The sequence below is a fragment of the Ascochyta rabiei genome, chromosome 16, assembly GCF_004011695.2.
Source record: "Ascochyta rabiei chromosome 16, complete sequence".
NCBI classification, from domain to species: domain Eukaryota; kingdom Fungi; phylum Ascomycota; class Dothideomycetes; order Pleosporales; family Didymellaceae; genus Ascochyta; species Ascochyta rabiei.
Genome location: NC_082420.1, coordinates 304,667 through 319,912, shown reverse-complemented (window position 1 = coordinate 319,912; position 15,246 = coordinate 304,667). Strand labels below are relative to the sequence as shown.

The 15,246-nt window shown below is 53.4% G+C and overlaps 9 protein-coding genes across 9 annotated transcripts, besides 3 other annotated features; 3 read left to right on the top strand and 6 right to left on the bottom strand.

The window, feature by feature from the left end:
- Nucleotides 1-326: 326 nt before the first annotated feature.
- On the bottom strand, nt 327-1,902 carry EKO05_0009009 (Protein-serine/threonine phosphatase; the record flags this gene model as incomplete). Its single annotated transcript, XM_038942008.2, has 3 exons — nt 327-1,438; nt 1,493-1,583; nt 1,750-1,902. The coding sequence occupies 3 exons, from the start codon at nt 1,900-1,902 to the stop codon at nt 327-329; spliced, it is 1,356 nt and encodes a 451-aa protein (XP_038795623.2).
- A 71-nt stretch (nt 1,903-1,973) lies between these two features.
- Nucleotides 1,974-2,723, top strand: EKO05_0009008 (uncharacterized protein; the record flags this gene model as incomplete). The annotated part of the gene is made up of 1 exon (XM_059637445.1): nt 1,974-2,723. One exon carries the CDS (start codon nt 1,974-1,976, stop codon nt 2,721-2,723), a length of 750 nt encoding a protein of 249 aa, XP_059493428.1.
- Nucleotides 2,682-2,743: a tandem repeat.
- A 225-nt stretch (nt 2,744-2,968) lies between these two features.
- EKO05_0009007 (uncharacterized protein) lies at nt 2,969-3,373 on the top strand (the record flags this gene model as incomplete). The annotated part of the gene is made up of 1 exon (XM_038946682.1): nt 2,969-3,373. One exon carries the CDS (start codon nt 2,969-2,971, stop codon nt 3,371-3,373), a length of 405 nt encoding a protein of 134 aa, XP_038795622.1.
- A 309-nt stretch (nt 3,374-3,682) lies between these two features.
- EKO05_0009006 (uncharacterized protein) lies at nt 3,683-4,279 on the bottom strand (the record flags this gene model as incomplete). The annotated part of the gene is made up of 1 exon (XM_038946681.1): nt 3,683-4,279. One exon carries the CDS (start codon nt 4,277-4,279, stop codon nt 3,683-3,685), a length of 597 nt encoding a protein of 198 aa, XP_038795621.1.
- Nucleotides 3,740-3,796: a tandem repeat.
- A 344-nt stretch (nt 4,280-4,623) lies between the features above and the next one.
- Nucleotides 4,624-7,026, bottom strand: EKO05_0009005 (Dipeptidyl-peptidase IV; the record flags this gene model as incomplete). Its single annotated transcript, XM_038942189.1, has 2 exons — nt 4,624-6,613; nt 6,665-7,026. The coding sequence occupies 2 exons, from the start codon at nt 7,024-7,026 to the stop codon at nt 4,624-4,626; spliced, it is 2,352 nt and encodes a 783-aa protein (XP_038795620.1).
- A 2,919-nt stretch (nt 7,027-9,945) lies between these two features.
- On the bottom strand, nt 9,946-10,854 carry EKO05_0009004 (uncharacterized protein; the record flags this gene model as incomplete). The annotated part of the gene is made up of 1 exon (XM_038946679.1): nt 9,946-10,854. The coding sequence occupies one exon, from the start codon at nt 10,852-10,854 to the stop codon at nt 9,946-9,948; it is 909 nt and encodes a 302-aa protein (XP_038795617.1).
- A 751-nt stretch (nt 10,855-11,605) lies between these two features.
- On the top strand, nt 11,606-12,136 carry EKO05_0009003 (uncharacterized protein; the record flags this gene model as incomplete). The annotated part of the gene is made up of 1 exon (XM_059637444.1): nt 11,606-12,136. The coding sequence occupies one exon, from the start codon at nt 11,606-11,608 to the stop codon at nt 12,134-12,136; it is 531 nt and encodes a 176-aa protein (XP_059493427.1).
- Nucleotides 12,137-12,991: 855 nt separating this feature from the next.
- EKO05_0009002 (uncharacterized protein) lies at nt 12,992-13,768 on the bottom strand (the record flags this gene model as incomplete). The annotated part of the gene is made up of 1 exon (XM_059637443.1): nt 12,992-13,768. The coding sequence occupies one exon, from the start codon at nt 13,766-13,768 to the stop codon at nt 12,992-12,994; it is 777 nt and encodes a 258-aa protein (XP_059493426.1).
- Nucleotides 13,769-13,955: 187 nt separating this feature from the next.
- EKO05_0009001 (uncharacterized protein) lies at nt 13,956-14,894 on the bottom strand (the record flags this gene model as incomplete). The annotated part of the gene is made up of 1 exon (XM_038941949.2): nt 13,956-14,894. The coding sequence occupies one exon, from the start codon at nt 14,892-14,894 to the stop codon at nt 13,956-13,958; it is 939 nt and encodes a 312-aa protein (XP_038795616.2).
- Nucleotides 14,506-14,558: a tandem repeat.
- Nucleotides 14,895-15,246: the final 352 nt, after the last annotated feature.

Genomic DNA, 15,246 nt, shown 5'->3' with positions numbered 1-15,246 from the left:
GTGATGCGGTGCTCGGCCTTGTTCAAGTATCTGATATGTATTTATCGTTTGAAAAGCATGAAAACAACGCCAAGGAAATAGAATCGACATGAGTGAGAACATGGGAAGAAGGCATGTCCGGCCTCCACTTTCTTGAACGCATATCTTGGGTATCCATATCTACAAAGCTATACTGCTTCAGGCTCCCTGTCCGCTCTCAGCTGTCACAGAAAGTAGCTGACTGCAGTCTCGTACCAGTCGTCCCTTGGCCAGTGGACGACAGCCAGTTCCCTCTGAATTCCGGAAGTTTTTAGTGACTGCTCGATCCTTTGATCTGCTTCTCCATTCTACAGGAAGTAATCGGCGACCGGTTTCTTGGCAGGCATGCCCCTCGAATCCTGCGGCGCAGCCTCGAAGACCCTATACCGCCTGCCCGGACCGTCTCTATTCCTCTGCTCGTCCAGCATGCTGCTGAGCCTCCGCTCTCCGTTGGCGTTGGGACCATCGTTGGATCCCAGCACCCAGCCCCCGCCTCCCCCTCCTCGGTCCCCATTCGTCCTCCGCTGGAAGCCGGCGTTGCTCCCGTCTTCCCCAAGCTCTAGTATCGCGGCCACGTTGCCACAGCGGTAACAGTAGTTGGGCGCGGACCAGACCGTCACAATGGTACTGTCGAACATCTCCTTGAAGCCCTCCATGACCAGCTGGTGGGCTCTTGCTATCAGACTGAGGTCGTTCTTGTGGTTGAAGCATTTGACAATGTCGGCGCCGAAGAGGAAACCGGCACCTCGGGGGCTGAGGCCCCAGCCGTCAATCTCGTCTGGGTCGGACCAGAGGAGGTCGCACATGGCACCTTCGTGGGGGACTTCTTGTTTGCGGTCCAGCAATCGGATCTTGTCTATGCTGTCGATCAAGGGCGAGAGGCCGCCGTGTACACACAAGATGGCGCCCGTGTCGTTCCTGGTGGTGCCGTTTGCGGAGGAAGTGGCGGCTGTGCCGGGCAGGCCGACGTTGGTGGGTGTGGGGGGTGCGACGGGGGAGGAGGAGCCCATGTTGGCCGAGGTGGCAGAGACGGACGACTGGGCGTCGGAGTTGCGGGCGTAGCGGTACATGATCTCGCCGGCGGCGTTGAGGGTCTCAATCTCAATGTCCTGGTCGAGGTCGGGGATGCTGTCCATGTTGCTGCTGGAGGCAATGGGCCCGTCGGTGGGCTGCAGCGAGGTGGCGGCGCCGGAGACGAGGGCGCCGAGGGCGAGGTAGTCGAAGACGTCGCAGCAGTAGCGCCAGACGTTTGCGCTGCCGTACTTGCGCAGGCACTCGTCGTAGAAGCCGTAGACGGTTGTGATCTGGCGCGACTCGTGGTTGCCGCGGATGAGGGTGATGCGGTCGGGGTAGCGGACCTTGAGGCACAGCAGCAGGAGAAACGACTCGAGCGAGTAGAAGCCGCGGTCGACAAAGTCGCCTGGAGGCAGTCAGTGGCAAGACGAGACAGGGCGGCGGTACGGGGAGAGTGTACCCATGAAGAGGTAGTTGGTGTCGGGCACGTCACCGCCGACGCGGAAGAGCTCCATGAGGTCGTGGAACTGGCCGTGGATGTCGCCGCATATCTGGAGAGCATCAGCAGAGGTAGCTAGTTGTAGAGCCGACTCCATACCAAGGACTAGCCTTGGCATCTAGCGTAGCCATGCAGAGGACGTGTACGAGAGGGACAATTGCACGTGTACAAGAGCGACAATTGCACGTGTACGAGACAGGGACAATGGGACGACGTACTGTGACGGGGGCATCGACGCCGACGACGTTGCCCTCCTCGATCAGCAGCTCGCGCGCCTTGTAGCACAGCTCGCGGACCTGATTCTCTGGGATGGGGCGACATGCGCGCAGCTGCTGGATGGCCTTGTCGAGGTCGCTGCCGCCGCTCGTCATGATGGCGGGGGGGTGGGCGTGCAGTGCGTCGCTGTCACGTGCGCCCTCGTGGACGTGTTGTGCCTGAGTCGATGCGAGGTGCAGTGCGTCGCTATCACGTGCGCCCTCGTAGATGTGCGGTGCCTGTGTCGATGCGAGGTGCAGTGCGTCGCTATCACGTGCGCCCTCGTAGATGTGCGGTGCCTGTGTCGATGCGAGGTGCAGTGCGTCGCTATCACGTGCGCCCTCGTAGATGTGCGGTGCCTGTGTCGATGCGAGGTGCAGTGCGTCGCTATCACGTGCGCCCTCGTAGATGTGCGGTGCCTGTGTCGATGCGAGGTGCAGTGCGTCGCTATCACGTGCGCCCTCGTAGATGTGCGGTGCCTGTGTCGATGCGAGGTGCAGTGCGTCGCTATCACGTGCGCCCTCGTAGATGTGCGGTGCCTGTGTCGATGCGAGGTGCAGTGCGTCGCTATCACGTGCGCCCTCGTAGATGTGCGGTGCCTGTCTCGAGGGCTTCGGCGCGGCGCGTCGGTCGTGGGCGAGGAGCTGCGGACGGTGCAGTGGACTCGTGCTTACGTGGAGCAGGGAACGGAGGCAGGGGCGCCGACTGGGGGCACTTGGTACTCAGCGCGCAGGGCAGGACGACAGCATCAGCCACATGTGGATTGTCTATCACTACGCCGGAGAGAGAGAGGGGGGAGTGCAGTCGACACTGGCCGCGACTGAATCGCCGTCGATCGCGCTCGCGGCACACACAAGCTTCGGCGCGGGAGGCAGGGATCATCGCCGACACTAGCCCCGTCGCCCGTCGCCTGTCGCCCGTCGCCCGTCGCCCGTAGCCCGTAGCCCGGCGCCCGTCCACTCGACCAAAAGTCCTTCACCACCCACCTGCCCCGCCTCTGCACTCTGCACACGCTCCAGGCGTCTCCATTGGCCTGCCACCTCCTCCCGCAGCGCCCCTCGCCCATCTCTGCACCGCCAATCGTCGACGCGCAGCCCCAGGGATGCCTCGACACCACCCTCGCGACTCCTAACACGCACACCACACACATCGACGAGGAGACGACGCAGCACAGACGACAGGATGCCGCCTCACATGCACCCGCGCTCGCGCATGACCGCCTCGCTCTTCACCACCACCCTCATGGTCTCGTTCCTCGTCGTCGCCGCCCCGCATCTCATACCCTGCCCCGTCGACCCACGCACACTCAACGACTCGGCCGATCCCACCCGCAAGCGGAGAAGACGGCGCATCCCTGAGCCTGAGGGCGACGAAGCCACCGACGCGCTGAGCAACGAGGCCACGAGGAAGAGGATCGAAGACAAGTTCAGCCCCAAAAGGGAGTGTCCCATCCCCAGGCCGGGCGGCCTGGTTGGACAGGTGCTGGGCATGACGACAAGGGAGGACGTGCCAACGCCAGAGCCCATCTCCATCTCGAAGCACGTCCAGCAGACACTACGCAGCACGCGGGAGAGTGACGATCCATGACGCGACCATGTGGGAATACACTGTACATCTGCACTGTACATCGGAGGAGGAATAGAGGGAGCATCATGTGTATCATATGTACATACTTGGCTACATGCATAGACTGTATCAGCTTCACAAGAATGTAAAACACGACAAACACATCAAGACCCCATCCTCGGCCAGGACGGCCTTGTCCAAGCAATCTTTCCCCTGCTCGTTGACATTACTGGAACACTGTGCACTGTCCATGATTCAACACTTCTGCACTCGAATCCCAAGGCATTCACAGGGTCCCGCCTCCGATGATCCCTCTCTTCATCCCAACCCTCACTCGCTTTCCTCTTCGATCTCAGTCTTGATCTTCGTCCTCCTCTCCCTCTTCGGCTTCACATCCACTCCCCTGGCCTCCGTCTTCACATCCACTCCACTGCCCCCCTCTCCCTTGACCTCCGTCTTCGCACCCTTCTTCTGCGCTTTATCCCACTCCTTCTGCTCTTTCTGAAACCGCTCCTTCTTACTCTGATACCCATCATGCCGCTTCGCCTTCTCCCAAACCTCTTTGAAAACCAAACTAGCCTCCAACTTCTCCGCCCGCCCCTCGAAATCCTCATCTTGCACCAGTGCCTCGCCCGTGGCTTTGTCGTACTTGCTCCCTCCTTTGTGGTTCGCATACCGCTTCGCGCGCGTCATGCCCATCTGCAGGAACTTGCGCGCCATGTCCATGCCGACAAAGTCATCCGCGTCGTCGTACGCAACGAACCTGGCGTAGATGTCCGCCGCCGATTTCCTGGCCACGGCCGGCGTCTTGAACCGCCATGAAGGCAGCATCTCGGATTTGTAGGGCTCGAACGTCAAGACACCCATCTCGCCCCGTCCAATGCGGTACGACATGCGTTGCGCTTTGGTCAGGCCCTGAGCAGGCATCGTGCATGGCTCTCAAGCGTCCCGGGTTTGCGTGGGCCGTGTTCGGCTCGTGGGAAAGGGATCCATCTCTTACGACATGGGAGTCGTCGGTGTTGGTGTTCGAGCCTGATGACGTAGCTGTGCAGTACGTTACGGCGGCCTAGTACAGCCAAAGTGGAAACAATCAAATTGCAACATTCAAACCACAACGTAGGGGGAAACGCGACACTTATCCTCTACAGTAAGTAGTTGGACTTTAATAGATAGAGCAGTCAAAAACAGTCAACCGAGTACAAAGATCATAGGTTGTATCGACTCTCATCAAATGAACACTACTAAAATCTAGGTTTCACCCAAGCCTCCACTCACCCAATCCACCTCCTCTGTAGATCCTTCTTGCTCCACTGGTGGCTACCCTTGGAGTCGCCCTCCCTGTGCTTCTCCTCATACATCTTCTTGGTCAACTGTCTGTACAAGAACTTGCCACCGTTGTTGTACACGATGCTGTGGTCGCTGTCCGTGAAGAAGGTGTTCTGCATCTTCTCCGGGGTCACGCGAGCACCCATCAGCAAATCGACAAGGGCAGCCGAGTTCTGGAAGTGCACGTTATCGTCACCCGTACCGTGCTGGATGACAACACCACCGGCGATCTTCTGGAAGCCGGTGGCGTCGTGCACGCGGGATTTGTTGTAGCCCTCTACGTTGTCCTCGGGAAGCTTCATGTAGCGCTCAGTATAGATGGAGTCGTAGAAGCGCCAGTCGCTGACAGGCGCAGTGATGAGAGCGAAGGAGATGATGTCGTCGCCGACCTCAACGACCTTTGACGAAAGGTAACCGCCGTACGACCAGCCGAAGATACCGATGTGCTCGCTGTCCACCCACGACTTCTTCGCCAGCTCCTTGGCAGCCCAGATCTGGTCCTGCGCTTCGAGGTCTCCGAGATTCTTGGTCACCGTGGAGCGGAACTCACGACCCTTGCGACCTGTGCCCCGGTTGTCAACAGTCAGGGTAATGTACTCCAACTCAGGGTCAGACGCAACGTAAGCCTTCCAGTTAAGAGGGCTGAATTGCTTGTATACCTCCTTGGCGTTGGGACCACCGTAAGGAATGAGAAGAAGAGGATACTTCTTGCTGGGATCGAAGTTGGGGGGTAAACGAAGCATAGCGTCAAGAGTGAAGCCAGACGGGTGCTCGAGGTCTAGGTAGGTGATGTTGGGCAAGTTATAGGTGGTGAGGTTGTCGTACAGGGCCTTGTTGTCAACAATGGTGCGGACGGGAGCGGTCGAGTTGATCGAGTAGAGCTCCTGGTACGGAACATCGGGTCCAGCGTAGCGGAGGACGTAGTAAGAACCACCAGAGGAGAAAGAGGCCGTCCAGAAAGCTGAGACGCTGTCGTCAACGAGGGCTTTCTTGTCACCGGTCTTGAAGTTGACAGAGTAGACGTGCGACTCTGTGCTGTGGTGCTCGGTGGAAGTGTAGTAGACGAGACCGCGCTTGGCGTCGATCTTCAAGATAGAAAGCACCTCGAACTCGCCCGAGGTGAGAGCGATAGGCTCGCCGCCGTCGACAGGAAAGAGATAGATGTGGTTCCAACCGCTTTCGTCAGAAAGGTCGAGGTAGTACTCAGTGGCATTTCCGTAAGAAGCGTTGGCAGTCTGGACAGCGCCGAGGTATCGAGTGGCAATCAGATTCTCGAGCCAGCCATCGGTACCGTCGCGCTCACGAACAACAGAGGAAGTGCCCGCCTCGACATCGACAACGACGTACTTCTCGAGATCCTGCACACGGTTGAAGGCACGGTAGATGACCTTGCTGTGCGCGTCGGTGAGCCAGTTAACTTCTCCAATGACAAGGTCATCCTCGGGGAAGGCATCAATGGCAACAGTCTCCACTTCACCAGATGCCACATCAAGCAGGTGGAAGCCAACAGTGGGGTTCTTGGTGCCGACCTTAGGGTAGCGCAGCTCCAGCTCGCGAGCGTAGACAGGGGCAACTTCGGCATCGTCCATGTAGTAGGGGATGCGGAAAGTACCGACGCCGGTCTCATTGAAGCTCAAAAAGGCGATCTTCTCGCCGTCAGGGCTGTACCACAGAGCATAGCGGTCACCAAAGATCTCTTCCTCGTACACCCAGTCAGGTATGGCATTGAACCAATCCGGTCCGCCATTCTCGGTGATTTGAGTGACGTTACCGTCGTTCCAGATGTAGAGGTTGTTGCCCTTGACGAAGGCAATTTGGGACGAGGAGACAGGGCTCCACTCAGCATACTGAATAGTGCCGTTCGACTCGGGATCAAGCGAGATTGTTTCCCCAGTCTCAACGTTCTGGACAAGGTAGTCGGCGTAGTATGAATGCCTGAAAATTGTCAATCTCGTGTCTTTGTGAATTCTGCCAAGCTTGTCGTACCTGTATTCCTTGGTGTAGTTCACTGCCCATAGCACGTGGCTAGCATCGCCAGAGATGAAGTAGTCCCAGTAATCAGCCGGAACCTTCTCGGCAGACAGAAACGTCGATGACTCGCCAGTTGCAACGTTCTCGAACAAGAACGAGCCATCGGTGCCAGTGTAAATGTAGTCACCGTCTGCACCCGTGCTAACCCAGCTAAAGGCCCTTGTAGAAGCAGTCAATCGCCCAGGAGCGTCTGTGGTGATGTTGTAGTTCAGACGAGTGGTGGAGTTGCTGCTTCCGAGTGGCTGATGCGGGAACCTTGGGGGCTCAATGGCCTGTATCAACGGCAGAGCCGCAGCAATGACCGCGAACGAACGCATCTTGAGAAACAACACGACTTGCGAGACAAGAGGGGCGTTCGAGCACGCAAACCTCCGCTGCGGTGCACCGATTTATGTAGTCCTGGTCGTACATGTCCGCCTAACGAGGATCCGATATGCAGCTGCCGTAAGAGGAAGTTGTCAAGACATTTGGTCGTCGTTGCCAAGCGATCCAAGCGACCCGGCGCCCGGCTCAACGAGGCGCACAACTGGTTTTCTTGTGTTTGCCGCAAGATTGCGAGAGGAGCACATCATGAGAGAGGAAGGTGGCAGTGACACGACCGAGATCGCGTGCGTTGCAAGGCTGTGCACGCGAACGAAAGTCTTGATGGGTGACGTGATGGCGAATGGCGCTTGCTTGATTGCGCAAGGAACGGCAGGCACAGCAGGCGCTAAGATTTCAAGGCTTGTCTTATCAGTTCCTTTGTCCATGGCCACCTCCTCATACTCACTTTTGGTCTGGTCACTCAGAAACAAGTCGCCCTGGAAAGAGGTCAACATTGTGGGTGAATGTCGAATACCATTGTAGAAAAATGGAGAAAATCAGGCACTGCAACGCCCTGGTGAACTACGATGAAGCACAACGGTGCGGACTGTCACACAGCAGAATCAGGCGTCAATCACATAGAAGCAACTAGACCGCTCGATGTAGACACCAAGTACCCTACGTTTCATTTGCCTTTACCAACATCTTCCTTGAGCGTACGCGATACGAAATCTTACGTGACCTTCCGTACACTTTGCTGGATTGCACTTTGACACTCTGGGATGGTCGGCACTGAGCTCGTATGATGAAAATTACGCTAAAATCAGAAGTCAACTCAAGATATCACATACATATGTCGACAAAGATGGATGTACATTCACTAAGGAGAGTCCAGCTTAGATTCCACTCAATGCTTTTCCTTACCTTACCAAAGCGCACAACATGCTCATGATGGTGGTAGTATACTCCCCTCTCAGACTTGCCTATCGATTCTTCGTTGGTCTCCGTGCCCAACGCAGCAAGAGGCTCAGAGCAGATCATGATTACGTCAGACGTACTTAGATCCTGCTGATTGGATAAATGAACTGACTCTAGTTGCTCTAGGGGTGTTTGGCTTTGCAGGCTCGCTCGTGCTCAATTGACAACGATCTGTTCTGCAGTTACAGAAGGTTGGCCTGTTTACCGAGCAGTTCCATCCCTAAGTGGAAAGCAGGGAGACAGTGTTTCTTGCTCCATTTGGCTAACAGCGCTTGTGCTGTACTATTTTTCGGTTTTGCCGAACTACTTTCAATCCCAATAAGATGCTGCTGCATATGTGTTGGGGTAAGTCGAAGACAGTTCTCAATGTCACGGAGAATGTTTCGTTTGGCACCATGTTCAAAGCGTTTTCGCGACCTCTTTAATAGTTGGTAACTGAAGAGCCGAGAAAAAAAGAGAGAAATAAAGTAAATCGCTATCGGGTAATTCGCCAGGGCCGTTATGTCAGAGGTTGACTCGTCCATATCTGGTCCTACACAGTCCAAGTGAATGTATGGGGAAAAGGCTCAAAGCAATGCTGGTACAGTGACTGACCTCGTAGACTGGGCAATGGGAGTCGCAAGAAAATTCTCGGACGATGGTTAGGTTATTAGACCACAGCGAAGTGTGAGTTTATCGTAAATGTTCTCTATCAGTGGGGGTTGGTAATTCATGTATCTTCGTGTGCAATATCGATCAAACAAGAGAAGATATAATTCAAGTTGAAATGGAAAAAGAACCTCAAGCGTCGCTTTCCTGATGATCTTGGGAGCTCCATTGTTCTAACCTGCAGCAGACAACAGGGGGCACTTTTGATCGAACAAACACGGCTCCCGGATGCGTCTGTTGAAAGAGCCCCCAATTCCAGTTTCTATTTTCGTATTCACAAGGGTCGAAATGCTGTCCTTGCTTCTTTTTTAGTGTGGACTTCACCATGAAATGCAAAGCAAATTCTAATCGTAGGCTCGATAATCTTGTGAAAGGACCTGCAACTAACACGTGCGAATGGTTGCCTAGCGCAGTCACTGGTCGTTGCTTGGAATGGCGGTGTTCGTGCGGCAGCTTCACTCGAGCTTCTTTGGCTCCTGCTACGGTACAGCAAGCAGGGCGCCGCGCCTGACCTTCGCCAACTCCACTTCCGGAAATACTCAAGCTTGCACGACGTCTCTATCATGGGAGCCGATGACACCTCAAATCCGCAACCCCAACCGCCCGGAGCTATGATTAACTCAACAACGCCGACGGATCGTTTGGTAAATTTTACCTCATCCTCAGCACAGGCTCAGCCGGATTTGCAACCCTTTCAGCATCACAATGACTCAACCGCGGATTGGTCTGCAATTCAGCATGACTTTGAGCGGCGTCTGAACCGGTTCGGCATCAAGCTCTCCGAGGCAGATAACGATCCAGCTTCGAAGAACCCCAGAAGGCCAGTTTCTCTCGTACCAGCGTTCACCGGGCCTCGTTCCATTACTAAAGGTAAGAATCGCCTAATATTTGCCTAAAGCTTCGCTAAACCCGCGACAATGGTAGAGGACATCCCACTTCGGAGAAATCCTACCATGGCTTGCTTTACAAACAGCAGAAAAGAATCAAAACTCGAATCTACGGAATGGCAGTTGCGACAAGCGCGGACAGAGGCACGAATCTGGAAAGAGAAGTCCGAGGCGCGTGACAACGACCTCCGCACATCACACAAAGAAACAATGGAATGGAGAATGAAGTATGAGGATCTGTACAGCGCCATGATCCAAAATAGCGAACCGAGACCACATGATTTGACCGAGAAGAGGGAAGTGACCAAGTCTCTGGGCTGAAAACTGTCATCCATGGACCTAGAGAGTAGCGAGGAAGCGCAAAATATATGGTAGTCACTCCCAGCATATGCCTTGTCTTTGTTGTCTATCCGTTCATGGTCATCCAGTAGAGAGTATACCATTCAAAAGTTCAGCAAACCTTCTTGCCATCTTCTTGCCACCCTCTTCATTCGGTTCAACCCTAGCAGTGTAGTCGCTTGCAACTTTCCCGTCTAGTACTTCGTGTAGAGCACAAGGCACGACTTCAGTGCCCCTGACTGTAATGTTCTGCGTCGCCATCCTATACAACGTGCTAATGGCTGTCTGTAGCTGTCCAGGCCACGTGTTGTAGCCCAAAGCCTTGAGCTGAGTATCAGCCCAGCTCTGCTGACCAAGTCCCCATTCAAGCGGGAAGTAGATCATGCAGATGATGACGGCTCGTGGCCTCGCTTTGGCAGTCAAGCGCTCGACGTAGTCTTGAATTCTCGGGCCAAACATTTCCCTGAAATACTCAAGCGACGAGGCGGTTCCATTGTCGAGTGAAGACCGAGGAGTCGCCCAGGCCAGCTGGAGCATGTGCCGGATCGTGCAGGGAAGCGGCTTGAGCGCAATGTCATTGGCACCCACGCTGACAATGACGACATCTTCAGGTCGAATGTTGTCACGAATAAACACGTCGTGCGAGAGCAGCTCTTGGTCTCGTTCGCGAAGCATGGACTCTTCCACGGCGGTGTTGATGCACGTTGCGCTATCGCCTAAGAAGTGGTTTATCCAGAATGCGACATCAGGCTTGGGTGTGGGTCTGTCCAGCGTATGCTCGTATATTTCGGGAACTTGGACTTGCAGTTCCCTATTAGAGTGAACCCAGTATTTGTTGTCCAGCGAGGAGTCGCCCGCCAGGTATACAATAGGCTTGTTTGGTCTCCGTTCTGCGGCAATGGCATGAAACGTGGCAATATCCTGTATCTGGTGGCCCTTCCATTCAAAATAGAATCTAGAACAGTTGATCTTGTTCGAAATCGCGGTCATTGCAAGTTTGGATCGGTGAAGTCCAAGCCGAGGATGGGACCAATTGTTGCACGCTGTTTGTATCAATAGGAACGCTCATGAAGAACATTAGTAACCTATGTATTATGCGGGTACGTTGTTTGGAGGAGACGTTGCGCTGTTGCTGTACACAACCGTAGGCAGCAGCAGAGCTTCAACCGGCGACTGTGACGTCATCTACAATTCGCAAACCCTGTGTCACCCTTATTTAAAGCACATTTCATAGCTTGAGATCCGTTTTGCAAGAGACGCATTTGGACATCTCGACGAAATAAAGTCATGGTAAAATATCTATTCCTAGATTCTTCCTGCGCCGCACGATAGCTTCGCGGATGAATCTGCGGCTAACACACGAATTTCGCAGTGGTGCGTCGTGGCAGGCTGCCGTCATGTGCAAGGCGTGAATGTAATTCCTGCTGAGCCTATACACTACAGCTATTTCAAAGATATACCTGCCTATAAGTGAAACTAAGGTCCAGACGATGGTGCCGAGAGACGCTACCTACACGGTCCGCTATGTTCTCACGATACCTTGTCTGGCTTGTGGCATGTACCACAGTAACACCGTAACACCAATAGGCTACAGTGACAATTGTCACGGTCCCAAACGATTGATCATTGATACTGATTTGATCGATTTTGTAAGCAAATCCACAATCTTGGCCCTTGCCGTAGCGCTTGTCACGCTGACTCTAATGTTTAGGTCGATCTCCCTTTCCCGTAGGATTTGCGAATGTTTTTCAGTCACGTCGTGAGACGGAAATACTGGGTGTTGTGTCGAGTGTGTCGATGTTACTTGTGTGAAACCACACGCTCGTGTCCAATCCCAGGCGTTTTCACCCGATACGTGCCTCCTGCAATAGACGCCATCAATACCTACTATGATCATGGCGACATACCCATTGCAATTCAGAAGCCTCTCGACAATAACATGAGTATATCTGTCTCTTCGCCACACTCTGCATTGTTCCTGACAGCCACGCTCCAGACGAGAAACCCCACATTTCCTCGGGACAATGAGTACCTCACTGGCTTGACATTCAATTTTCCCCAGGACATAGGTAACGGGAGCAATACAAAAGAACCGGTCGCCCTCTACCGTCGCTTACTCGCGACAAGCCTGGATCACAGCATCATGATCGCAAATATTAGCTTTCACGATAATCTCTATAATCTCCTCCTCTCACCACCTGACAAAACCACACCTCTCTCAGGACCAAAGCTCATCAAGAATAAAAATTGCCGAGCTAGTTGTACAGGGTAACCCAGACGGCACATAATTTAACTTCGAAGGCAACGATTCCAAATATGCGCAATACGTGTTGATACACTGCCCCGGCCTTATCACCTACATGCCGGATAAAATCGGTAGTACTGTATTGTTTGGAAGGAGACCAACGACCGAACTGGACATCGAGACAAATCCAGTGGTATATGCTGCTGTAACGAGTATCGGAGTGGGTAATGCGCATGCGAGCTGGGACTGTAGGTCTAGTCTTGTATTGAAAGCCGGGAAGTGCTACTGACAATTCATCTACAATTTAGCCATGGCAATTAACTATGCTGTTCGTGGACTGGACAGTGCGTATTACTTGGAAAGGAACCGGAGCGAAATATACTTCCTTGAGAACGGAAATGCGGCGTGCAATTAGACGTTAGCGTCGAGATCGCAGAGATTCATTGATTTCAAGATAGCCAATACAACGTTCGCAGCAAGACTGGAAGAGCTAATTTTATCTGAGCCATGAAACGATAGTCATGACACCAGGTATCTATGATAGTTTCGTAAGGTTATGGGAATGGTGGGTTTGTAGAACAGTCGCATGGGCAGTAAACATCTTATTGCGCACACCTGTATGAACATACGGATACCTGCAGAACAATCGAACCAATGTGAACCACTATGATCGACTTTTATTTAGCTTTCCTACGAAGAACACGAAACGTTCAAGTATCTGTAATTCCTGGGTCCTGAAACACATACTTGGAACGCCTGTCGTATCCACAGACATTCGGTATGTGACATTGATTCAACTGCTTGTTTTGAGGACCAGCAAGCAAGCCCGACACATGTTTCCCCTCGGTCCATACTGTTAGCTTCCAGATCAAGCAACCACATTCAGGCCATCTGACAGACTTCTTCATCGAACACGATTCTCTTCTGCACACTGACCACCTCAAAGTAGTCCTCTTCGTCGTATTCGGTGTCGTCATCACCTTGGTACTTGTGACACGCCTGCCCACAAGCGCTCCGATTCCCATAGTGCACAGGAATTTTGCGGGGACAAACGTATATCTTCCTAGTCCTCGGCACGCAGTGCCAGTCCTCGCTTGCGTTTCCATCAATCTTTTCCTGTCGAATATCCTTCAGCTCGCGAGTTCGCGGCTCAAAAGTATGGATGGAGATTGCGCTAAGGTAGCTCTGCTTTTTGATCCACTCGTGTAAGGTATTCATCTGAAAGTATTCTGCTTCTGCTTGTAGACGCTGGTACAGGTCGTAATCAAATCCTTGGCCTTTGGACCAAAAGAGGGGAAATACGGAAGGTCGGCGCATGAAGCGTAAGAGATGCGCGAACAGATCCGGGTCAGCATCGAGGAAGTAGGACCCATCAGTTTCAGGCTGCCAGTGGAAGCGGTCTGAAATTTGGCGCTGGAATAATCCAGATTCGGCGATGAGCGTGTCCGTGGAGATCTTGAATTTACGGCCGCCGACGTCGAGTGTCAGGACGTTTGGATAAGATGGGCGAGCATGGTCGGTGTTTTTGACTAGGTCTGAGGAAGCAATGCTGGTCGGTGGAGAGTGAGCGACTGTTGTGCGAACGGCGATTGGGCTTGGCCAAAGGCGCTCGAATTCCACGTCAAGAGCGTTGGGCATGTCGTTTTCGTACATTGCCATGCTATTTGGATCTGAAAGGCAGTAGTGGTAAGGTGTTGGGCTAAGAGTCGAGAAATTGCAGCTAAATACCCAAAGACTCTAGCTCGCTAAAGTTTGTTCACGGTGAAGGTCCATCAGCCACATGATGTACCGCCACTCCGCCTGTATCCCCTGAAAAATGCACTTTCAGTCGTTTCCACCCTCACTTTCACCTTCCTACCTTCTTCGCCTGCACCTTCCTGGTATCACTGCACAGCTCAAAGCCACCCAGACGCTCCATCTCATCTTTCTGTTCTCTGGCCCTCAAAACCTCAGTCTCCAACTTGGCAATGCTCTTCTCAGCCGTACTCTTGCGCCCGACACACTCTTTCATTCTTTCTTCATAACTCCCCCTTTCCCGCGGCAACCTCTCTCTAACGCGTTGAATCTTCTGTTCCGCCCGTTCGTTCGCGATCCTGATTGCTTCGTCTCGCTCCTGCATGATCTCTGCCACCCTATTATCTACCGTGATATGCATGTCTTTGAGTTTCTGCGGCACAGTCGTGTGCTCTGCCACAGCGGTGCTGAGCTCATCCGCAGCGGTTTGCAGGCTGATTCCGGCCGTCTCGATGGTGTTGAGGATGTGAATGTACTCTTTCACCTTGCGCGCTCGCTCGGGAGTCAGATCCTCGTATAGTGACTCTCCGTCACTCTCGTTGCCATCGTCGATGGTGACGGGTTGGGATTGTGAAGCTATGTCTGGGACAAAGAGACTCTGCTCGTCTTTGTCTTCGTCTTTGTCTTTATCTTCGTCTTCGTCTTCGTCTTCGTCGTTGTCAGCCACAAGTAACTCCGGCTCTATGGGTTGGCTTGAGCTACCCCGCCGGTACTTGCTACACTTGTTTGTCCTTCTTCTCTTCTTTTCAAGGTTTGACGAACCGAGTAAGCGACGCATCAAGGTCGGGCTATTAAACATGCCAAACCTGCCACTGTTGATCTTCCTCGTCTGCCTCTGAGACATGTCGTTCGCGGCTGCACATCCCCTTCTCCTTGACGGGCTCTCTTCATCCGACTCCAGCACGCTGTCCTCGGATGCTTGGCTGCTGGAGGAAGAGGAGCTGATGGGGATTGAATCGGTGTTGTAGGTGCGCTTGCGTTTGGACGACATGTTGGTGGAGAGTAGAAAGTGATGGAGTGAGAGGCGGTTTGAGTGAGAGGTGATTTTATAGACTGCTTTCGTTTGCAGAGCTTTGCGGAGCCTACCTTCACTGCGACCCCTGAATCGCATTGCTCTAGAATCTTCGTCTGGTGAGCTGATCAATCAAATTCGATAAACGGAGGGCATTGAGTGCTACTTCATAACACACTGTTTCACCATCATTTAATGGTTACTGTTCGCCTGCCGCTGGTGGTAAAGTCTGTCAATTTAAGGAAGCCGTGGAGCACCAAAGGTGTGTAAAGTGCAAACTCAAGCTTGATGCTACAGAAGATGCAATTCATGTACGAATTTGAGCTCGTAT